The 23,576-nt window shown below is 52.6% G+C and overlaps 1 protein-coding gene across 1 annotated transcript in view; it reads right to left on the minus strand.

Moving 5' to 3' along the window:
• Positions 1 to 1,742: 1,742 nt before the first annotated feature.
• The window catches only part of TGM2 (transglutaminase 2), a 38,437-nt gene continuing 16,603 nt past the window's right edge, over positions 1,743 to 23,576 (minus strand). Inside the window, exons 5-13 of the mRNA XM_008966379.5 lie at positions 21,259 to 21,387; positions 20,018 to 20,195; positions 15,373 to 15,508; positions 14,593 to 14,696; positions 12,721 to 12,963; positions 11,422 to 11,694; positions 5,625 to 5,785; positions 4,379 to 4,515; positions 1,743 to 3,652 (exon numbers count right to left, since the gene is read on the minus strand). Of these exons, the coding sequence (XP_008964627.1) occupies positions 3,502 to 3,652; positions 4,379 to 4,515; positions 5,625 to 5,785; positions 11,422 to 11,694; positions 12,721 to 12,963; positions 14,593 to 14,696; positions 15,373 to 15,508; positions 20,018 to 20,195; positions 21,259 to 21,387 (1,512 nt within the window). The 3' untranslated portion in view covers positions 1,743 to 3,501. The remainder of the gene's footprint in view (positions 3,653 to 4,378; positions 4,516 to 5,624; positions 5,786 to 11,421; positions 11,695 to 12,720; positions 12,964 to 14,592; positions 14,697 to 15,372; positions 15,509 to 20,017; positions 20,196 to 21,258; positions 21,388 to 23,576) is intronic.

The following is a 23,576-nucleotide window of genomic DNA, read 5'->3' on the forward strand; positions in this document are numbered from 1 at the left end:
GGCACAGAAACTGCTATTCCTAACTAAGGCTGCCGAGTATCCAGTATCGTAAAGGTCTGGGGAGGTCAAGGCAGTTGGCTGCAGTCCAGGAAGGCTTCACAAAGGAGGCCTCCTTGGGGCAGGGTTTTGCAGGTTGAGTAAGAGTTCATTAGGTAGAGAGGATAGTAAAAGTGTTTTTAGCACAGGGAATGGCAATAGGTCCCAACTACTCCATCCTTGCCCTTGCTTACCCTCTCTGTATTTCAGGGGGCTGGAAGTTGGAAAATGACATTTTCCAGAGCTGCTTCCCAGCCGGTTTCAGGTTGGGATCTGCCAGTGGGAAAGAGGCCTGAGGAGGGGAGATGCCAGCCTGCCTCTGGCTGCAGCCTCAGGTGGCTTCCGCAGGCTCTGTATTTCCCAGCAGCTATGTTGGTTCTAGGGCTGTGGGCGCCAGCTCGTGGGCTTTGCAGCTGCTTCCCAATTTCTAGGTCACACTCCTTCTCCCATCTGCTCCTCTGCCCCTTTGGATACTTCTGGAATGAACTTCCTCTATGAACTCCCTCTCTGCCTGAAATAGTAGTGCGGTTTCTGTTTTCCAGCTGGTGACTCACTGATAAAATTATCAAGCCACCCAGCCAGCACCAGGTTGTAGCGTCCAAGGAACAGAAGGATTCGGCACCCAGAACACGTGATGTCATGTTTTTATTTTGATTTATTTTTTATGTGCATGTCATGTCTTTCTACATGACTTCCCAAGGGTGGGGACTGTCCACATCATCTATTCATTCAACAGATACTCATGAGTGCTTTGATGGTGGGGAATGAGATGAATGACCAAGTCTGCACATCCACGGAATCGCAGTCTAGACCTGCTTCATCCAGTACTAGCCAGACTGGCTACCGAGCACTTGAAATGCAGCTAGTTCAAATTGAGACGGGCTGTCAGTATAAAACACACACCACGTTTCAAAGATTGAGTACAAAAATAAGAAGGTCAAATACCTTACTAATTCTTATATTGATTACATGTTGAAATAATGTTTTGGATATATTGAATTAAATAAAATACATTATTAAAGCTAATTCCACCTATGGCTTTTTTACTGTTTTCAATGTGGTCACTAGAAAATTCTAAATTACATATGTGGCTTGCATTTGTGGCTCATGTTTTATTTCTATGGGACAGCACAGGTCTTGTGGGAGCTGAGTTAGGAAACATTCATTTACCAATTCAGCATTTATTAGTGTATTTAAGAGATACGTGGTCCCTGCCTCGAGGGCTTCAGATAGGATGGAGAAGGGGACAGATAGGCCAACGTGGAAGTAAAATTTACTGTGATAAATGTTTGAATTGGTCCATATTCCAGGAATCTGGGGACCCGAAAAGAAATCAAGGAAGGTTTCACAGAAGAGGTGACTTTGGTGTTAAGCATTATAGGATGAGTAGGAGTTTGCCAAACAGGGAAAGAAAAGGAGGGGCACTCCAGGCTCAGGGAACTACACACACAAAAGCCAAGAGGTAGACAACTACGCAGGGTGTTCTGGGGATACAGGAAGTTAATTGTGGCCCAAAAACAGATTGTTGGTGGAAGGGGCCAGAGATGGAGCCAGCCTGTGTAGGACCTTGAATGCCAGTAAAGTTTAAACCCAGGGACAGGGCTGAGGCTCAGGAAAGACTCCTAGGCAGGAAGTGGGGGTCCAGGTGTGAGCGAGCTCACCTACCCATCTCTCTCCAAACTCATAAAGGAACAGACCAGACCTAGTTTGAGTGTGAAAAATAAACTATTTTATTTCAGTGTTTGCTCCTTGCGGTTCAGAAGCACATCTACTGCCTGCTTGGAACCCAAGGCTTTTATAAAACCGTAGAGAAATAGAGCTCTATGTATAGAGAAAATATACATGTTGATTAATTGTGTGACTCTTTCCTGTGCAAAGCAGAAAGTTCTAAATGCAACAGCATGATTCTCTCCAAGTCCTTCTCTGGGATTTGGGGGGGCCCTGGAAGCTGTGATCTCACCTCCAATAGAGAATCCCCCCTTCTTCCAGCCCAAGGGGCACCCAATCATGTAGAAAGAGCAGGAGATAAAATCAGAGCTGACAACTCATGGGCTCCCCAAGCTTCCTCCAGCACAGGGGCTATGTTTGGGGGCCTTAGCCCTGCAAAGAAGGGGTAGCTGGGGTGCCAACCTTGTTGGTTAGTGACCAGCACTGGCAGCTAAGGCTGTTGGGAAGTCTAGGCATTGCAGTGGGCAGGCTCATGGGTAGAGCAGGGGTGTCCAGGGCTCTTCTCCCCTAGAACTGGGGTCTGAAGGGTGGTACCTGGGCATAGGAAGGAACCAGGACAGGGCTGGGGACAGAAGGTGGTCACAGTCATGGTTTCACTCTCAGAAATATCCTGGGCCTATGGCTTAAGGCTTTGTGGAGCAGGGAGTGGACCTTGTGGTTATTTACAAGGCTGGGCCATATAAAAGCATTGCAAACATGGAGTGGAGAGGATCCTTGGAGATGAGCTGGTTCAATCACTCCTCTGACCAACAAGGAAACAAAGGCCCAGAGAGGGGAAGGCAGTGCCTGGCCAGACGTGGGGCCTGAACCCAGCCAGGGCTCTGACTCCCAGTCCCCCAGTCCCCTCTCTACCTCCTTGTCTCGGCTGAGTCTTTTTTTGATAAAGGCCCCAGACAGCCTCTCCGACAGTCTCAGGTCAGGCTAGGGTTATAAATGGAGCAGTGGACTCGGAGTCAGAGGCCCAGACTCTGCTCTTGGGCCTTCACATTACCCAGCCTTGCTAATAACCACGAGGCCACTGGTGTGGAGGGGGCTGCCTCCTCTCTCTAAGCCTCAGTCTCCTCATCCTGGAAGCAGCGCCCACAACAGTTTCCCATGGTGATTAAATGGGTTGGTGGCCCCGTGAGCCCCAGCAAGTGTGGGAGGCACCCAGCACATAGTAGGTGCTTCACAATGGTGAGGTTGAGGGGAAGGGCTATTAAGCTTGGGCTGCTGGGATGTGGAGGGGACCTTGGGCCTATCACTGTCCCCACCCAGCTCTGGCTGTCCCAAGGGCCCCTGGAGCTGGGTGCAGTCATGGGAAGAGGTACAGGATGCAGTCTAGGGAGCTGGATTCCCTGATCCAGCCAAGGGGCATGCTGTCCCTTTTTTGCCTGCTCCAAGGGGCTATGAAGTAGATCAAACAATATGGTGGGTGGTCAATGGCTTTCCAAAGGGCATCTGGGCAGGAGAGGGAATGTAGGTCTTTCCTCTCTCACCCCAGCCCCAGTCAGCCAAGGTCAGGGCTCCCACTGTTTCTGGCACAGAGCATTCCTCACAGCAAAGGGGGTGAGTGAGGACACACAGGCTCAGGAGGCTGAGATGGGCCAGGGGCACATTCCATTTCCGAGAGCCCCCATAGGCTGCCCACCCTGCCCTGGGGTCTGGGGCCCAAGAAGGGGCATATTTTGCTCACTAGCTTGGGATAAGGATTGGGATCAAGGTGGGGGCTCTCAGCAGGCTGGGAGCAGGGGTCCCTTAGGCGGGGCCAATGATGACATTCCGGAAGCCCTTCACAGCCTTCAGCTTGTCACTCTCGAAGTTCACCACCAGCTTGTGGAGGCCCATGTGGAGCGGCAGCAGGTCCATTCTCACCTTAACTTCCTCCCCTGCCTCCACGGGGTCTGGGCTGCAGCGAGAGAGGGGGTGGTGAGGAAAGGGGCCCAAGGCCTGGCTTCTTCATGCTGGGGTCCAGCCAGGAAGTCACGTGACCTCCGAGGATCAGCACAGCGTGTCCATGAATGGGCCTCATTCTCGGCCCTCTGCGGGGCCTGGACAATCTGCCCTCCTAGAGTGAACAGTGCCTGTGCACGCATGTGTGTCCGTGTGCATAAAAGCAGACGGTGCATTTAGGGGCACAAGGGGATATGCTCAGGTAGCCGTGTGTGTGAAAATGTATTGAGCTGTACGTAGGTGATCTGTGCTTTTTACTGTATATGTTACATTACAGTAAAAAAGTAAAAAATAAGAAGTGTGTGCTCGTATGTATGTGTGCAGCTACGTATCTATGTGGAAACACCTACGCATGCATATGTGTGTGCATGCACATGTGTGGACATTCGGAGAGCAGATACCTGTCTATGTGAGGATGCATGTGTCTGCAGGTGAGCGCCTATTAACGGATGATGTCACTGTGGAGGTCTGTGGCAGATCTGTGCATGGGTGGTGTCAGCATTGACAGAGAATGTGATGGTGGGAACTCTAGCCCCAGGGTGTCTGGGAGTGGGCACAGCTGTGCGTGGGAGATGAGAGGAGGGGATTTTCAGCCAGGGCTTGGTGCCTAAGGACAGTCTCTACCCCCACTGGCATCTGCCCGCTTCCCTCAGGCTCCAAAGCTAGGGCAGCCAGCACTTACATCTCCACCGTCTTCTGCTCCTCAGTCAGGCCGGCCCCCTCCACAGTGAAGGTGCAGCCTTCTAGGGCCACAGGGAGCGGGTTCTGCAGGGACACCTCAGCCACCAGCTTGCGTTTCTGCTTGGGCTCCCCAAGGATCTGGAAGAGGGCATGGGGCAGATGTCAAGGGCAGGTGGGATCCAGGCTGGGCTGTCTGCATTCACTGCAATTTGGCCCAATATTTGCTGAACAAAGCTGTACCCAGGTCTGCCACGATCACCCCCCCTACCCCCACCTCTGTGCCTCAGTTTCTTCGTCGGGAAAACACCGATTGTGCTACCGGCCCAGGTCTCCTGCATGGAGCTGCAATGAGGCTCCACGTGACCCAGGGGATGTCCAAAGTGCCTCCCTTGTCCCAGGGTCTGGAGGGGAAAGATCACAGCCTTTTAAGCCAGGCTGATCTCTGCCTCTTCTTCACTGTGTGACCTGGGGAAGTTACTTCCCACTCTGTACACCTTGGATTCTTCATGGGAGAGAAATGCCTGACTGAGGGTTCTTGTGAGGATTAACTGAGCTAATATGTGCAAGCTTCCAGCAGAATGTCTGGCACACTGCTCACTGCCGCTCCCTCTGCTGTTTACCATTTAAGTGCAATTGTTGCCCTTAGGGGTTGTGGGCTGCGGCTCCTCTAAGTGAAGGGCTATAATGATGATGATGGCGATGATAAGGATAGTTAGCTTTCAGTGAGCCCTTATCATGTGCTGAGGATGGCTCTATGTGTTTCCTGTGGATATGCTTTTAATTCTTACAACACCCCTCAGTGCTATTATTAACCCCATGTTACAGATGAATAAACTGAGGCACAGAGGGGCAAACTCACATGCCCAGGGCTGCCCTGGTACAAATTCAGGCAGTGAGACTCTAGTCTGTGCCCTTCACTCCCCCACCCCACCCTGCCCCACCAGTGCCCAGTGCCTGGGGGTTCCAGCCTTAGTAGTATAGCATTTGAAGGATTCATGACTCTAAGATCGCCAAATTCCATGACCCTAACACTCTGGGATTTTCAGATTCATTCCTAGAGGCTACGAGTCCCCAATTCTCTAGGCTTCATGATGCTTTCTTCGATGAGGCTAGGATTTGAGGATCGCTAAGGCACCAAAGGTCTGGAGCTTGCAGGGATGCAGGTGTGTGGGGTGGGGGTAGGGATCTGCCCTCTCCCCAGCGCTGAGCTGCCCTGGGACCCTGCCCGTTGCCCAGCCTGCCCTTACCCGGATCTTGATTTCTGGATTCTCCAGGTAGAGATCCCTCTCAGCCAGCAGGTAGCTGTTGATAACTGGCTCCACGAGGAGGGCCCGCACCTTGATGAGGTTGGACTCCGTAAGGCAGTCACGGTATTTCTCATAGAGGATGCAAAGAGGAACGCTCTTCTCTGCAGAAGGGGAGAAAGGAGGGTGCTCATGATGCAGAATCACCCCTCCCAACTCTCTTGCAACTCCAAGAGGCACAGAGAGGGGAAGGAATGTGCTTGGGGTCACACAGCGGGGGAATGGCTGGGCGGATCCCTGAACTCCCCACTGTGGCTCCAGGGTTCCCAGGGAGGAGCTGGAGAGTGGACACTGAGCAGCGGGTAGAGGACGCACTTGGACTCCCACGGGCCTTGGTTCTAATCCTGCCTTTGCCTCTTCTAATGGGTGACCCCGCGTGAGCCACTCCACCTCCCAGGTCCTCGATGTTTGGATCTGCGTGGCACAGGCACTCCTAAGGCTGTGGGAGGATGAGCTGAGCGAGTGTCCCGGAAGAGCCTGGTGTGCTCGGGACTCAGGGTGTGTGAGCCGCGGGCCCTTCATCCTGGGGAGGATCAGAGCCGACATCTGCTTGCTGCACCAGGCACTGCACTTCCCACGGCGGGCTCCTACTTCACCTTCATGACAACCCTAAAAGGCTTGTACATGTATTACCACCCAACTTACAGATGAGAAAACTGAGTCTCCAGCAGGTGAAATACCATTGTCCTAGGTCACACAGCTGATATGTACTGTGCAGGCATCTGGACTAATAATCCAGATCTTAGATTCCAACAATATGGTCCACACTCACTGAAGAATGCCTCTCATGGACATAAGGTCATTTCCCTCCATGAGGCTCGTGATGCTGTACCCGTTGCACAGATGAAGAATCACATCTGCCAGTAAGTGCTCAGATTGGGAGACTTGCCTCAGGCCCTGTCTGGCCACTCACTGGCCATGTGAGCCCGGGGAGATGACCTCCCCTCTCTGTTTCACCTCTGTTTCCTCTCTGTTCCCAGATCTTATCACCTGCTGGGCAGAGGTAAGACCAAGGGTCGTTGCAGAGCGAAAGCCGCACAGTGATATGGGGATGAGAAAGAAGCTGGCAGGAACAAAGCTACCCACTGAAGTGTGGTTCTTAGCCCCATGTTTCTGAAAAGAACACTGAGGCTAGAGGACCTTAGCAGTTTAGCATTTTAAGGATTCATGTAGTTTAGCATTTAAGAAAACAGACCTGGGGTCTGTTTGTAGGAGGCAGGGAGGAGCAGTAAATAAATACAAGTAGTCGGGTGTAGTGGCTCGCGCCTGTAATCCCAGCACTTTGGGAGGCTGAGGCAGGAGGATTGCTTGAGCCCAGGAGTTTGAGACCAGCCTGAGCAATATAGTGAGACCCCGTCTCTATAAAAAATACAAAAATTCAAGCCGGGAGTGGTGGGGTGAGCCTATAGTTCCAGCTACTTGGGAGGCTGAGGTGGGAGGATCGCTTGGGCCTGGAAGGTCGAGGCTGCAGTGAGCCGTGATTGCACCATTGCACTCCAGCCTGGGCAACAGAGTGAGACCCTGTCTCAAGGGGGAAAAAAAAAGAGAGAAAATACAAACAAAGTCATGCATATTCAGTTCTGGCCAGATACAGTGATGTGCTGTGGACTCTGAGTTTCAGACCTGAGTCTACTGCTAAAGAGGGAGATTGGCAAGGCTTAGGAGGCCAGAGGCAAATCAGCACCCTCGGAGACTTTCCCCAGGAGGTCACCAGAAGGACGGATTGAGACCCGAGGAGACAGTCACTTTCTCACTGTGGGATTCAAGGTTCAGGCTTTGACCTTGAACCTTTGACCGTGAACACTGGTGGTCCGCATCCCCCTCTTTGGAAAATGCTGCCCCGGCCTGCCCACCCCTTTGGCCTTTCATTCCCTGGGTGGATCTGCTCCAACCTTTCATCAGATGACGTGATCTGGGGAAGAAAACCAAACTTTTGTGCCAAAAAGGACAAAAGAGGGTGAAAATTACTAGGTCAAGACCTGGTGGTGCAGAGTGGAAATTCTAGCTAGCTCCACAGGAAAGAAGAAAAACATCATCCTCCGGGGGCTTGGAGGATGTGGCCCAACTGTCGACTATTCTAGGAGGTGGAGGCCAGGGCAGGGCTGGACCTTTGAAAGTCTCCGTCCACAAGCCAGTGGCCATGGCCTTGGTCTTGGGCCAGATGCTGGCTGGGAAGAGGAAACCTGTATGGTCAGTCTCAACCATTCTTTAGACAATTTGCCCTGTTCTAGAAGGTTACTCTGGGGACAGTCACCGAGGCCACATTGGCTGCATTCCTGTGACCCACCTGGAGGGATGAGGGAGGAGAGAGCATGAAAGGGTGGAGGCAGGAAGGAGAAGAGAAAGAAGCAGCAGAGAAAGGAGGCAGGGGTGGGGGCAACTGGATTCCTTTCAGCCGTCCAGGGCCTGGCTTCCTGTCCACCAGCACACGGAAATTCCCCAGATCTTATCATCAAAGAATAACAAGTAACTCAACCACAGTATGGGGGCTTAGAGGGAACGCATCTCAGCTTGAGCTTGGCATTGGAGGTTCCAACAGGGGACTTGGACCAGCCTCACTTTCCAGCCAGAGGCCAATGCCCAGGACCTTCTATCCTCCCCTTCCTCTCCCTGAAGTCTATGTCTCCAGTGGGTCCCCAATAGGAGGGACCTGCTGCTCACCCTCTGTGGTGAGCATGTTCCTGGGAGGATGAGAAAAGTCAGCATGCTTGGCTGATGCCAGTGCAGAACAATGCTCTCAGGGTCCCGATGGTGACTTAGAGGTGAGGGCTGACTCCACAGGGGCCTGGGAGGAAGTGATTTTGGTGCGTCTGGCCCAGGCCTGGAGTTCACCTCATGCCACTCATTCTAGGACAGACACTTTCTCCCCTTGGAGCAGCTCTGAGCACGAGAAGGAGCTGGTGGGTGTGCACTGAAACGATGGGACTGGGTCTCCAATGTCAAGCCCAAGACTTCACCACTGCTCAATATATCTGTGTAACAAAACCGCACTTGGACCTCCTAAATGTATACACACACACATACACACACACACACACACACACACACACACACACACACACAAAACAGGGCTGGAAGGGCTCTTAAAAGAGGAACGCACCTTCCCCTTTGTGTGAATGGGGAACCCATAGCCTTGCTGGAGGAGAGGAACACCCAGGAGCCCACAGCCAGGCAGCAGGCAGCAGGAACTAGAACTTGAGTGTCCTTGTGTCCTGAACCCCTACACACCTGTAGAGATGGATCCTGTCCCGGACACTTGGGGCCTGGATGAGCAGCGAGGGCCGGGTCCTTTCTACACCACCGAGGTGTCAGGGACACAGGAACCCCCGAGCCCAGGGCTGACACCACTGCCTGGGACAGAAGGTGTTCAGGAAAGGTCCACGGGCTTCTCGCCTCCCCACGCCTCTTAGCACTCGCACTCAGGGAGGAGTGAGGGCCCCACCGTGTGCTGGTGCTGCTGTGCCCTTTCCAGATACCTCCTGAGCACGCATCCTCTCCCTCAGTCCTCACGGCTGCGGGCGCATCAGGCAGGCATGTCATCACCCCATGTAACAGGCGAGCATGACCTAAGACTCAGAGAGCATGTTCACCGCGCCCAACGTGGTGCATTCAGAGGGCAGCAGAGCTGAGATTCAAAGCCAGGTATTCCTGGCCTCGGGAAATGTCTTTCAACAGCTTCAGTGTTGGGCCCTGTCCTGGTACCAAGAGGATCTGCCCTCTGAGGGCCTGGCCCCTGCTGAGGAGTCTGCCCAGGGCCTGACAGTGGGTGTGCCCAGGGGGTGCAGCTCCAGGAGTGCCCACGGTGGGCCCAAGATAGAAAAACCAGGAGGCAGCAACTGTCAACACTGCAGACGCCCCGCCCGCAACACAGACCTGCTTTCTTAGGAGGGTGAAAGCTGTGCCCCAGACGCCAGCCCATGGGCGCCAAGGGTCCAGGCACTATCATAGAGGAGAGGGACGACCACTGGTTTGACAGGCAGGAGTCCGGGGAAAAGAGACGGGGAAACAAACTCTGTAAACACAAACCATGCCCCACCCGAGGGCTCTCCAGCATCTCCAGGTGTGGCCACACTGAATCCCAGGCATGAGTGCCTACTGTGTGCACACTCTCTTACCCCCGATGGTCCTGCACTGTTGGATCATGACCCCCAGGAACCTGATGGGGACGCTAAGGTGCAGGGGGGTGGCCATTTGCTCTGGTGACACAGCAAGATGCTGCCCAAAGACGATGTCCTACTTGATTCCGCTGCCCCTCAGAGGATGGCCAATGTCTCATTCTGCAGCTCCCAGCTCCTCTCCTAGCCTGGAAACCCCTCTGCCCTCCTCACACCTGCAGGGCTCCAAGTGGCAGAAAGTGGGATGGGGCTGCTGGGTGGTGGTGGGGCTGCTGGGCGGAGCCCTGAGCTTGAATCCTGGTCCCGCACTGCCTCGCTATGTGACCTCAGTGGCCACGGCTCCTCTGAGGGCCTCAGGCTTATATTTAGGAAGATAACCAGGCACAGTGACAAAGCCAGACAGTGTAAGGGACCCAGAGGACAACCACTGTGCAGGTCTCCATGCAGGAAGCCTGGTGACAAAGTCTTGGCTCGGGGCTGGGTTGGGTGGTCTAATGACACCATGTCACTGCGAAGGGGATCTGCCTAAAAAGGCAACCAGGCTGGTTCTGGGGACACTGGAGAGGGACAATCAAGTCCAGGAAGAAAGCACTTCTCCCTGCAGAGGCCTGGACGCTCCCACCTTTGGCTCGCCGATCTGCTCTGCCCAGCATAGCAGCTTCTGGCCACCTGTGGCTGTCTAACTTTCAACACAATTAAAACTTTAGTTTTGGCCAGGTGCGGTGGCTCACACCTATAATCCCAGCACTTTGGGAGGCCGAGACAGGTAGATCACTTGAGGCCAGGAGTCCGAGACCAGCCTGGCCAACATGGTGAAATCCCATCTCTACTAAAAATACAAAAATTAGCTGGGCACGGTGGTGCACGCCTGTAATCCCAGCTACTTGGGAGGCTGAGATTGCAGTGAGCTGAGATCGTGCCACTGCACTGCAGACTGGGCAACAGAGTAAGACTCCATCTCAAAAAATAAAAATAAAAAAACAAGCAAACAAACAAAAAAACTTTAGTTCTACAGTTGCACCAGCCACATTTCAAGCGCTTAGCAGCCACGTGTAGCTGGTGGCAGCCATGCTGGATAGGCGGTGCAGACTCAGCACGTCTCCATCACTGTGGAAAGTGCAACAGGCACTTTCCAAGGCGCTGGGTTAGAGACTTTTCTTTGAGGCCGAGAGCAACCAGAGGCACAGGAGAGGTTCTCGAAGGGCCCATGGAGAGAGGCTGCTGAGGCATGAGGGGCTGGAGACAGTGGAATTCACTGGGAGAGGGCAGCAGAGGGTCTGCGAAAGCAGTCAGGGGTCACACGAAGATGAGGTGAAACCAAACAGTATAGCTGCTGTGAGGACAGGTTTACTCCCCAACTGTGCAACCTTAAGAAAATTACTTAACCTCTCTGTGCCTCAGTCTACTCATCTGGAAAACGGAGCCATGTTAGAATCCATCCCCTCACTCTTGCAATAAGAATTAAGTGGGTTGATATTTATAAAGTGCTTAGGACAGGGCCTGCCCCAGAGTCAGCGCCATGTAAGTGTCTGTGGGGTGAAATCACACATGCTAAATGGTTAGGTCACTACCTAGCATGTTGTCAGTTGGCGGTCAACAAATGCTCCAGGAACACAGGGCCTTACCAGAGAAAGGCTCCAGGTTGAGGTTGAGCAGGTACTTGGTGCCACACTCGGGCCCCAAGATCCCATTGTAGCTGACGGTGCGGGCACAGAGCAGGAGGCGGCAGACGTACTCCTCAGCGGTGTTGTTGGTGATGTGGGCAAAGACGTCAAAGTCACTGCCCATGTTCATGCTCTGGCCCACACGGATCCGCATGGCCATCCCTGTCTCCTCCTTCTCGGCCAGTTTGTTCAGGTGGTTCGCCCTTGTGAAGGCCTCCCTCTCCTCTGAGGACCCTGTAGGGGTTGGGAAGAGAGCCTCAATCACAGCTGGAATAGATCACAGGAAGGGGGCTGCAACAGGGCGAGCTGTCTTCGCAGAGGCCTGATGACTCAGGGCAGCCCTGAAGGAGCCCCTTCTCTACATTTCTGGGCCAGGAGGACACAGCATTTCATTTATTTTCCACTAGTGAACTCCTATACATCCCTCAAGACTCAACCCCAAATAACCCCTCCTCCAGGAAGCCCTCTCTGACCACTCCTTCCCCTGTGTTGTTTTCTGTTTCAAACTTACCTTCTTGAGCTGCTCGAGGGCTAAGGCTGTGTTTTACTTATCCAGTGCCTACAACAGTGCTTGGTGCATACTAGGCACGAATACAGTGCAATCTTTCTTACCTTCAAGCAATTACACAGGGATTACTTCTACCTAAAATCCTTTCCCTCCCTGTCTCTGATTGCTCCCTTCCTTATATTCCATTTGCCTCTCTCCTATGCTCCTTTGATTTTTTTCTCCCAGTGTTGTTGGGTGCATATCTATTTCTTCTATGAAACTATCAGCTCTAGACCTTTCAGGGGATGGGGAGAGCATCATTTCATTCTGTGTTACCCCTTTCAGCTAGAGTATGGCCAGGCACCCCTGGAAAGTCAGTGAGGGTCAGGCCAAGGCAGGAACTATGGTTTCTTAGTCCCCTCTGTGAGCTTTGCTATGCTTAGTATTTGCTTAGAAATTAGATACCATATTGAATTGGCTGTTCGATGTGCTCAAATCCAATTTTTAAAAATAAATCAAGTCCTTTCCCCTGCAACTGATTTAACATCAGTAGCAGAGAACTCCTTCCCTAAATGAATAATCCTCTACCACTGTCCCTCAACATGTTTGCTCCTGTTTCTAAGGCATTGCTGAAGATGGAGTATAGCCTACGGGGCCATTGCTGTACGTAGGCTACCAATTAAAACACACGCACACACATACACGAGCCTGCCGGGCTGGGAAAACCGGATGCTTATCTTCAAGGCCACATTAAAGACTCTGAGGGCACATACCCTCTGGGTATTTGTAGGTGTGAGTGATATCCTCCCGCTCGTCTCGGCCCACGCTCTTAGTGCTGATCTTTAGCCCAACGATCAGGGAACGGTTGATGGATTTGTGCACAGACCCATCGTCCTGCTGGATCCAGTCTACCACGTCAGCATTGACCTCCGCAAAGACAAAGGGCGCATCGTACTTGGTGCTCAGGTCGCCCTCCTTGATGGCACGAACTGGAACTGGGCCACAGCAGTACGTCCCTGGCAGGGGTAGAAAGGGGAAGGGATGGGCCTGGGTGAAGGTTGGGTGGTGTCCTCTAAAACCCTCCACAATTCAACCGCATGTAGCCAAAAACCTCAAGACCACGCGGCCCTCTGACGGAAGGACTCCACTTCCAGGAGGGCACCACAGGGCGAGGGTTCAGAATAGGGGCTCTGGAGCACAACTTTTAAGGTTCAAATCCCAGCTCAGCCTCTTATTAGCTGGTGACTTTGGGCCAGTCACTAACTTCTCGAAGCGGCAGTTTCATGTGGAGATAAGATCTGGACCCACCTAATGAGCATTCCTGAATTATAGATGTAAAGCTCATAGCCTATACTAAATGCTATGCAAGTATTTGATAAATAAAATGGAAATGTATCCCAGACATCCTAAGGAAATTATGGAGCCAAGGACAGGCAACATGTTAGCAAGGAGGACATCTGTCTCATTTCCTGCTCGTACTGAGAGTGGAGCTCAGTGCCCCGCATGGGGCCAGCCCCAGGGCGTGTGTGTTCTCCAAGTGAATACGGGTGCCTGATGTTTACATAAGTGTGGTTGATAACCGCCCCACACTGTCCGCAGACTTCCAATGCTGAGGACTAGAGGCTGGATAGATACAGTCTAGCACATCCATGTGATGGACCACGGTCACATTAAATAAAAATTCAAATCACAGAAAACTATCTGCTGGAGAAATGCCAATGCTTTATCCAGAAGTGGACAGAGCTGGGAAAAAATGTTCCATGCCGCTGGAGGTCTTAAGCCAGGGCCCACGGACCCCCCCCAAGGCACTACCAACAGAATTCAGGGGCCTATGAACCCTATGATGGGGAAAAAAGGGTATCTTTGTTTTCACTATAGCACTTTCTTCAGTTGCAAAAGCAGGAAACGACCATAGCAGCCTGAGGAGCACTTAGGACTTGTCACTCATAAGAACCACAGGCGTGGTCATTACAAACTTACAGCTGTCCCAGATGGGAGGAAATTAATTTATGCTCATAAATTATCTCTACAACTATATTATGGAACTTACTGACTCTACCGCTAGATCTTGTTCTATAAAGAAGTATATGTTATTATATCATAAATTCATTTTTTAAAACTTGTGACAACTGTATTTTAATGTAATTGGTTTTCTTTGTAACGCTATGTATTATATTTTATACATTTAAAAATATTCCTAGAAAGTGTCCATATGCACCACAAAATTGTGCCTTAGTGTACTCTCTCTTTCAAACACACAGGTACTACATATATATGTGTGTGTTTATATACATACATATATAAACACACACATATACACCCGCATACAAATACACGATTTGAAATCAGTGGAAGCTCGTGTGAATGTTAATGCTGCTTATTTTAGAGGGAGGAGACAAAGATGCTATTTGATTTTTTTCTTTGAGCTTCTCTGTATTTCCTGCTTTCCGCAATGCACGTGAATTATTTTTGAGATTTATCAAGTAGTGTGTTATTAAGATGTAAGTGAGGTCCCCCACCCTTCTGTGGACCCATCAGTGGTCTCCGGGTGAGCTCCTAGTTCTGCCGCCCTCCAGCTGAGTCATTTTAACTCCCCAAGCCTCGTCTTCCCCATCTGTTTGACGCGACAGTGCCCGCCCATGCACCTTCGCTCTTCTCCTGGGGCGTTGGGTCCAGGGCCTGCCAGCCCTCGTACCCCGGCTGCAGGTCCGGCCTGGTCATCCACGACTCCACCCAGCAGTGGAAGTTCCTGAGGGGGATAGGGGGGCGGGAATGAAGCAGAACATGAGCAACATTCATCGCCACCTCCCATGGGCAGACCATGCATTCATGTCCCCAGATGCAAGCTTGCCTCATCCCAAACTGAGCCCAGCGTGTCTCCCCACTGCCTAGTTCTTCCTCCCACGGGGGCCCATCTCACAGCACCCTCTCTAGCCAGGCGCCCACTCCTACACCTCAGAGCCCTTCTCAACTCCTCTCCCCTCCTTGCCCCTCTCGGTGGCCCCTTTGACCTCCTAATTTCTTGGCTCCATCCCTTCTTTTCTGTCCGTTCAGGGCTTATCACTCCCCACCTGGACCACGCCCCAGCCCCCGCCCATCTCTTCCCCTCTAGCCCTCCTGGCAGTTGTCAGCCCCGCCCTCTCCCACTCTGAATCCTTGAGTGACAACCTATTGCTTTTGGAATCAAGCCTGGGCCCCCTAATGTGGCATTCCAGACTCCCGACAACATTTGCAGCATGATTCTTCCTGAGGCCCCATCATGTATGTGGTTGACTTTCCCTCTAGGCCTTCCCCAAGCCTGCTCAAATACTGCTGAACTTCTAAGGCCCAATTCAAATGTGACCTCCTCCAAGAAGCCCTCCAAGGTTTCCTCTCCATGGGGCCCTCCCTACTGGGCTCCGATCCCACCCTGGCCCCCACCTCACCAGATCATCTCGCTCTTGTCACCCTGGATCTCCCCAAACTCATTGCGGAAGTACTCGATGAGAAGGTTGCTGTTCTGGTCATGGGCCGAGTTGTAGTTGGTCACGACGCGGGTGGGGATGCCCAGGCACCTCAGCACTGTTGGAGAGGAGTGGAAAGCGGGGTGAGGTCCTGGAGACATCCGCCCTGCTCTGGGCCTCCACCTGCCCATCTGCATTCCAGGGAACACTGTACCTGCTGTCCAAGTGCTGAGAACATGAGCCAGCCCTTCCTGCCGGGACAATGGCGCCCACCTCTCTGGTCACCCCATGTCCATTCTATGCCCCTCACATCACAGTTGCCAGAAGGAGACTCTAAAATACAAACCCCGGCCAGGCGTGGTGGCTCACGCCTATAATCCCAGCACTTTGAGAGGCCGAGGGGGGCCTGAAGTCAAGAGTTTGAGACCAGCCTGGCCAATATGGTGAAACCCCGTCTCTACTAAAAATACAAAAATTAGCCAGGCATGGTGGTGCACGCCTGTAATCCCAGCTACTCAGGAGGAGGCTGAGGCAGGAGAATTGCTTGAACCTGGGAGGCGGAGGTTGTGGTGAGCCAAGATTGCACCACTGCACTCCAGCCTGGGCGACAGAGTGAGACTCCATCTCAAAATGAAATAAAGTACAAATCTGATGTCACCACTCCTGTGATCAATTGTCCTTGGTTCCCCATGGCCCTTGAGGTCAAGGCCAGAGCCCTGGCCATGGCCCTTGGCCCTGGAGGGTCTGGCCCCTGACCCCCTCCTTGCACGCTGTGCTCCTCCACACTGGCCTCCAGCATGCTCTGCCTCTGCCAGCTTCAAGGCATCGGTGTCTGCAATTCCCTCTGCCTGGAAGGCTGCCTGCCAGGTTCAGGTTGCCCCATCATTTGCATTCATAGCACGGCTGGAGATCCTTCATCCTTCCAGTGTACAGGCATGTGAGGGATTCTTTAATTAGTCCTCCAAGGACAGTGAGGGATCTGTCTTATGTTAGATCCTGGAGCCCAGCACAGGCCTGTCATTGACTATTTTGTCAAATGGGATGAAGGAGTGGAGGAAGGAGAGAGGAGAGGAAAGAGGGAGGGAGGGGAGGAGTGATTGAATGACTGACTCTCCCCAAGATAGGGACTTAAAGACTCAAAGAGCAGAACAGGCAGAGGAGGGCACAGAGGTCGGGAGACCCAGCTGCTTTCAGCTGTGTGACCTGGGACCAGTCCCTTCATGTCTCTGGGCCTTGGTTCCATCTCTTTGTGCATTAGTGATGCCACTGGGGACTCATCATCATTCCCAATGTACAAGAACACGGATGCATGTGGCCCTATAAACAGGTCGCAGCACAGGTCAGGGTCCTCAGACTTGTCGGGAGGGAGGGCCCTGCATACCTGCCAATGCCCTGTTTGCTGGGAAAGGGGCTGATGTTGCAATGACAGGTTAAACAGAAACAGGACATTGACTGGCATCTGCAAGCTGAGCTCAGCTCGGAGAGGCAGGAGCACAGGGGAGGGAGGAAAATCCCGGCGTGGATCTCACCCACGCGGCCCACTGGGTGCTCCTGGCAGACGGAATTATGGGTGCTTTTACTCTCTCATTTTAAAAATGTGCTTTTTATGTGTATTGTAAAAGTAACAGATTCCCAGAAAAAAATATCTAAAAAATGAAGAGAAACAAGATTAGGCGTAATAAGGTAATCTGTGGGACTTTTGTTTTACTTTTAGTTTTGATTGAAGTTGAGTTTGGGAGTGGGGGAGAACGGATGCGACCTTTGCCCTGGGGCCACCATCGATAGGCCAGGGTAAGAGCTTACTGGTTGGCCCTGGATTCCTGCCAGGAGACTTGTAGGAGCTGCGAGGAAGGAGGAAGGAACAGCTATGACCTCCCCCTCTTGCCCGGTTTCTGTCCCCCTGAGGCCTGGGCAGGGCTCAGCCCTAAGGCTGCCCTCAGTGAAGGCTGGTGTCCTAACCACAGGTCTTATCCCACCATGCAGCGGGCCTGAGGACAGACCGGAGGACAGGGGAGGTCTGTCTCTGCTTTCCAGGGAGCCAAGTGCCACTCTTGCCCCAGGGGTGGTGTCCTGAGAGGCCTCCTCATCAGTCTAACAGGAGGCTGCCCCAGCCCCGTGCACACCTGGAGCAGAGACTGACCCTGCTGCTCACCAGCTGTATGACCTTGGGCAAGCCACTCCCCTGTCTGAGCCTCCATTTCCTCCTCAGTAAGACAAGCTAATAATAGCAGCTTGTGGGGATTTGTGGTGATTCAGAGAGAGGCCGCGGGTGTGGGCACAGCCTTGTCTGCCCATTCCCAGAGCAAGCATTGAGGGGGTGCTCGGGAACAGCACAGTGTGTCATGGTGCCCGTTACGGCAAACGTCGTCCATCAATGCTGGCTGATTCATGGACATTGAGGAAGTACAGTGAGGGATCCGGCTGAGAAAGCTGGAATCCCAGGCTCCCCTGGAAATCCCCAAACCCAAGCCTAACCGGAGCCAGAGACTGTGCTAAGTGATCTCTCCCTGGTATTAAGAGCTTCCTATGAATGAGATCAGTCACCATTGTCTCCATTTTATAGATGAGGAAATTGAGGCTTGGAGGCATCAATTCTCTTGCCCAAGTCCACCCAGGGGTTAGTGGCAGAGCTGGATTCAAACCCAGGCAGTCCAGCTCCAGAGTTCATGGGCCAATTCACCATTGGCTCCCCACGTGAACTCCACGGCCGCAATGGTCAGACAGCCCTTTTCTTGGCCAAGTTTTCCCTGGCTCCATCCTACACAGCCTGGGAAGAGGCTGCGGGGACCAGAACACAGCCCTGCAGTGGGCAGCTGAGGGGCAGGATCTGCTGCTCAACCTTCAGGCGGCCACAGCCCAGGGTGACCAGGGTGACCAGGGTTTCTGCCGGTGAGCCTGGGGATCCAGGTCTTGGATTTCGGGGTTTTTCCAGGAAAACCCATGGGCTTCTTTGAAAAGAGGTGTTTTAGGGCTCTCAGAGGGAAGTGTCTGGCATGAAGGAGTTTCCACAAGAAAAAGGAATTCAGAGGTCACGGGGAACAGGCAGTCCCAGGCAGAGAGGCAGGAGTCAGAAGGCAAGGACAGCCGAGCTGAGAACCTAGGTTAGGCTGCCCTGACCCAGCCTGCTGGTGTGGAGGATGTGCTGGGGGCCCTGCCAGGCACCCTTTCCTGGGCCTTAGCACTGGTTTTGGAATCAGAAAAGCTGGAAGCCCCAGACCAGCCTTTTAGATTGAGCTTGGTAATAATAATAGTCATGACAATAAATAGTATATCATCACATAAGTATTTTCTATTATGCACCCAAAATCATTTTAAGCACTTCCCACATTCATTTATTTATTTAGAGATGAGGTCTCGCTCTGTCACCCAGGCTGGAGTACAGTGGTGCAATCATGACTCACCGCAGCCTCGACCTCCTGGGTTCAAGTGATCCCCCTGCCTCAGCCTCCCAAACAGCTAAGACTACAGGTGCACCACCACCACGCTCAGCTACCTCACACATATTAACTCATTTAATCCTCACAACCATCCCAGTATAAAGGTACTACCGTTGTGCCCATTTTACATACAATGGAACTGTGGTTCAGAGGAGTTAAGTGATTTACCTAAGGACACAGAGCTGGTAAGAAGCAGAGCTAGGATTTGAACCCAGGCCTTGACTTCAGAATTTGTGCTCTCTCTCTTTTTTTTTTTTTTTTTTGAGAGAGGATCTTGCTCCGTTGCCCAGGCTGGAGTGCAATGGTGCAATCATAGCTCATTGCAGCCAACCTCCAGGGGTCAAGCGATCTTCCTGCCTCAGCCTTCTGAGTAGCCCAGACTCCAGACACACAACCATGCCTGCTAATTTTTATTTTATTTTATTTTTTGTAGAGACAAGGTCTCACTATATTGCCCAGGCTGGTCTCAAACTCCCGGCCTCAAGCAATCCTTATGTCTTGAGTCTACATTCTTAGCCAGCGTGTGATGCTAACCCATTCTCATAAGCACCATCATCAGCCTGGCAACAATCATTGACATTTTCTGGCCTTAAATTTTGAAGATTTTTGTTTTAGATTTATTTTACTTTTTTGGTTTTAAATTGCTCGATATTCCCCCTCTACATTTTAGAACATGCTTTCTTTCTTGACACTGATATTACTGTTAGGATCCAGTTATTACTGGCTAATATTTGCCGAGAGTGACACTGGGCCAGGTTCTGTGCTGAGTAGCTTCATGTCACACCCACTCTAGGAGGAAGGTCTTGATGTTGTCCCCATTTTCCAAACGAGGAAACTGAGGTTCAGAAAGAAGTCATTTGCTCGAGGTCACAGAGCAAGTGGTGGGAGGGAGGGGGTTTTTAACTCAGGTTAAAAATCCTGAGTTTTTGAGAACGTGGGCTCCAGTGCCCAAGTTCTCAGCCCTGAGCCCATGCAGTCTCTCCAATGATAGCCCTTGATCCTAACAACCACTGGAGGGATGGCTATTGGATAAAGGACCAGAGAGGGTGGTCACAGGCTCTAGGCCACATAGCGCATTGAGAGTGTTGGTGGCAGGGGCAGGACCAGGGCAGGGATGTCCTGATTCCTACTCCAGTGCTCTTTGTGCCCCCTCCCAGGGCTCATGACCCACATCCCAGCGTGCAGCTCACCTGTGCAGGCCACGGCAGCGAAGACCCAGCACTGGCCATACTTGACGCGCTGGCAGCCGTGGTTCTTCCAGCGCCGCAGGATGTCCACACTGCCGATCCAGGACATGGGGCTGACGCCGTCCCCGTAGTTGTTGTCCCAGCGTCCCAGCAGCACACCCTGGTCATCGTTGCAGTTGACCTGCAACCAGTGGGGCAGCACGGGGACTGAGCCTGGGATGGGGTGACGGCTGTGCCGCCTGGGTGAGCCTGAGTACAGCAGGGGGTGAAAGCTGGGGAGGGGAGCTCCAGGGTGAGGAAAGAGCAGGTGCAAAGGGGCCATCGTGTGACAGACTGTGGTGTGCGGCAGATGGTGGGGGCTGGAGCCGGGGGACAGGAGGGAGATGGGGAAGAAGGAGGTGGGGCAGTGTCAAGGTCTTGAACGCGATACTGGGGATGTGACTCTGTCCTATGAACACAGGATTGCTCGGGAGTGACATGGTGTGATCTAAGTTTTACAAAGACCCGCTTGGGCCCCCCACCCCAGATTGTGTCGTTCCCCCTAAATTCCCATTACCTCGAGAATAAAATCAGCCTCCTTACCATGATCCAAGAGGCCCTTCTGGTCTCACCCCTGCCCACCTCTGCAGCTTCCTCTGCACCCACGGGCCCTGCTCACTGCACTCCAGGCACACTGGCTTCTCTTCCTTCCTCAAACCTGCCAAAGTCGCTCCCTTCTCAGGGCCTTTGCACAGCTGTGCCCTCTGCCTGGAATGCCCTTCTCCTGGGTACCACCTTAGGGAGCCCCTCAGCCCCTCCCTGAGCCTGGCCCTGCAGTCCGACGCTCTCACACCTCGGGTTCCTTCAGAGCGTGCACCATCATTTATGAACCATGTGAACTGCCTGCTCGTTCATATGGTAGTTTGGTTAGTGTCTGTCTCCCCTCCCCTCCCCTCTATAACACAGTCTCCATAAAGCTAGAGATCACACAGGACTTGTATACCGCTGTCTCCCCAGTGCTTAGGACATAAGTGGTATTTGATAAATATTTACTGAAGAAATGAATAAACTAATTGCTCTGGGGGACCCCATAGCATCACCCTCATCTGTGCAAATCCTATCTTTCCAATATAAGGTCTTTTCCCCAAGACTTACCCATCTCCCGGGTCCCCCACCATGCCTAGCCTGTGTCTCCACTGCGAGGGAGGGGCCTGCGGGAGCCCCCTGAAGGCCCCGCCCCTGGATGGGCCATGCCACTCACTCACCATGCCGCTCACCACCCGGCCCACGTAGACGGGGCTGCTGCGGCGGGAGCAGTCACGGCCCGCGTTCTTCAGGAACTTGGGGTTGACATCTAGAAGGATCAGGCAGATGTCTAGGATCCCATCTTCAAACTGTGTCAGAGGAAACAAGAGGAGAAAGAGGGAGCTGGGAAAGCACCTCCTCCAGGAAGCCTGCGTTGAAGCCTCCAGCAGCTGTTTCCCGCTCTGTCCCACACAGCAGACTGGGACACTCTGGCCGAGTCTACCAAATCTCTCTGGTGGCAGCTTCTCTTGGCCCAGGAGGGAATGGAGTGGGACAATGACTGGGTGAGCCATGAGTGTGTGACGAAGAGGGTAACAATTTTCATCCAGGGCCTGGTTGGGGAGACCTGGGAATCTGGAGCAGGAGCCCATGGAATGGGCAGCCCGGTGTCCCTGGGGCTCCCCCTCAGAGTCATCTTGGGCCCTGTCACTGTCCCTTTCTCCTCTTGCTCAGCCAAATCTCCCACTTCCCCAAGGCGTGACCCACCCTGCAGAGCTGATGTCAGCCCCCTCGTCCCCCTCCAACCCAGCCCACACATGCTGCTCTGATGGGAACTGAGACAGATTCTAAATACAGAAATCCAGTCCCATCACTCTTCTGTTTCAACCGTATCCACAGTAAAACCTAGACTTCACCGTGCAACCTTCAAGGCCCTTCACGATCTGCTCCCATCCCCTTTTTGACCTCATCTCTCACCACTCACACCCACACTCACTCTGCCCAGGCTCACTGCCCCAGGGCCCTTGCATGTGCTATTTCTCTGTTCAGAATGCTCTTCCTGCTGCTCTCTGCAGGGCTCACACCTCCTCATCCTTGCCATTCAAATGTCATCTTTCTCAAAAGCAGGACCCCTTCTTGCCACCTTCCACTGGACCACCCACCTCCAGGGGCCCTTCTGTCTGCTCTTTTCCCCCCACCTCTGTGGTCCTTTCCTGGGCCAGATCTCCCTCCAAGCTGCACAACAGCCTTCCATGGTGTGAACCCTCTGTGGCTCCCTATTGCCATCGGCCTGATGTTCAGGGCTGTTCCACAACCTGGGCACAGCTGGCTTCTCCCACCTCATCTCTTGGGGCTCCTTCACACACAAGGTATGCCCCAAGCTACAATATACCTCACAGGCACGACATAAACTTTCCAACCTCTGAGCTTTCACTTGCATAGTTCCCTTGGCCTAGTATGTCGTGCACACACCTCCTTGCATGGCAAACTCCCATTTGTTCTTCAAAGCCTAGCTCAAATATTCCCTACTTCAAGAAGTACCCCCTGATCCCCATAGGCTGTTATTCCTTCCTTCCTCTAGGTCTCATCTTCCTGGACTGTGATCACCTCTAGAAGCTTTGCAAAGACCATGTTCCACAGCCCAGCACAAGCCCGGATACAAAACAAGACCCTGTGGGCGGGGCGCGGTGGCTCATGCCTGTAATCCCAGCACTTTGGGAGGCCGAGGCAGGCGGATCACGAGGTCAGGAGATTGAGACCATCCTGGTTAACACGGTGAAACCCCGTCTCTACTAAAAAAATACAAAAAATTAGCCGGGTGTGGTGGCGGGCGTCTGTAGTCCCAGCTACTCGGGAGGCTGAGGCAGGAGAATGGCGAGAACCCAGGAGGCAGATCTTGTAGTGAGCCGAGATTGCACCACTGCACTCCAGCCTGGGCGACAGAGCGAGACTCCGCCTCAAAAAAAACAAACAAAAAAAAAAACAAAAAAAAACAGGACCCTGGGAAATAAAGGAAGAACTTGACTTTGTTCTCCTTCTCAGGAGAGAATAAAAAGCCATGAAAAATCAGAGCCAATTCATTTTCTGATGTATTTTATGCATCACGGTCATACCACCATTTCATTTATATCCCACAGCAGGCTACGGGGTTGCTGAGCAGATAGTTTTGCAATTATCATCATGATATTCAGATGAGAAAACTTTGGTCAAAGCCTGAGATCATACAGGGAAGATTTCCCTATGGTTTCAGGGTAGGACCCTCCCTAGAGGGTCATTGAACATTGAAACCTGACCCAGAGGCTGCTGGGGGAAGCCTCAGGGTGAACCCCACCCCAGGAGGCCAATACCTCCTAACACACCAGGAGGTTGAGGGGCCAGGGGTGCAATGGTTCTTGCTTTGTGAGTTTTCCCAGCAGAGTCTCAAGAATTTTTACAGGTGGCTGGATGATAAATGAAATTTATCATCACCGGTTTAGAGAACCAGCCCAGGCTGGCCGGCTGGGGAGTGAGAAACCACGTGAAACAGATGAGCCATTGGCTGAGCCAGATGGTAGGAGCC

This window comes from Pan paniscus, chromosome 21 (assembly GCF_029289425.2).
Source record: "Pan paniscus chromosome 21, NHGRI_mPanPan1-v2.0_pri, whole genome shotgun sequence".
NCBI classification, from domain to species: Eukaryota; Metazoa; Chordata; class Mammalia; order Primates; family Hominidae; genus Pan; species Pan paniscus.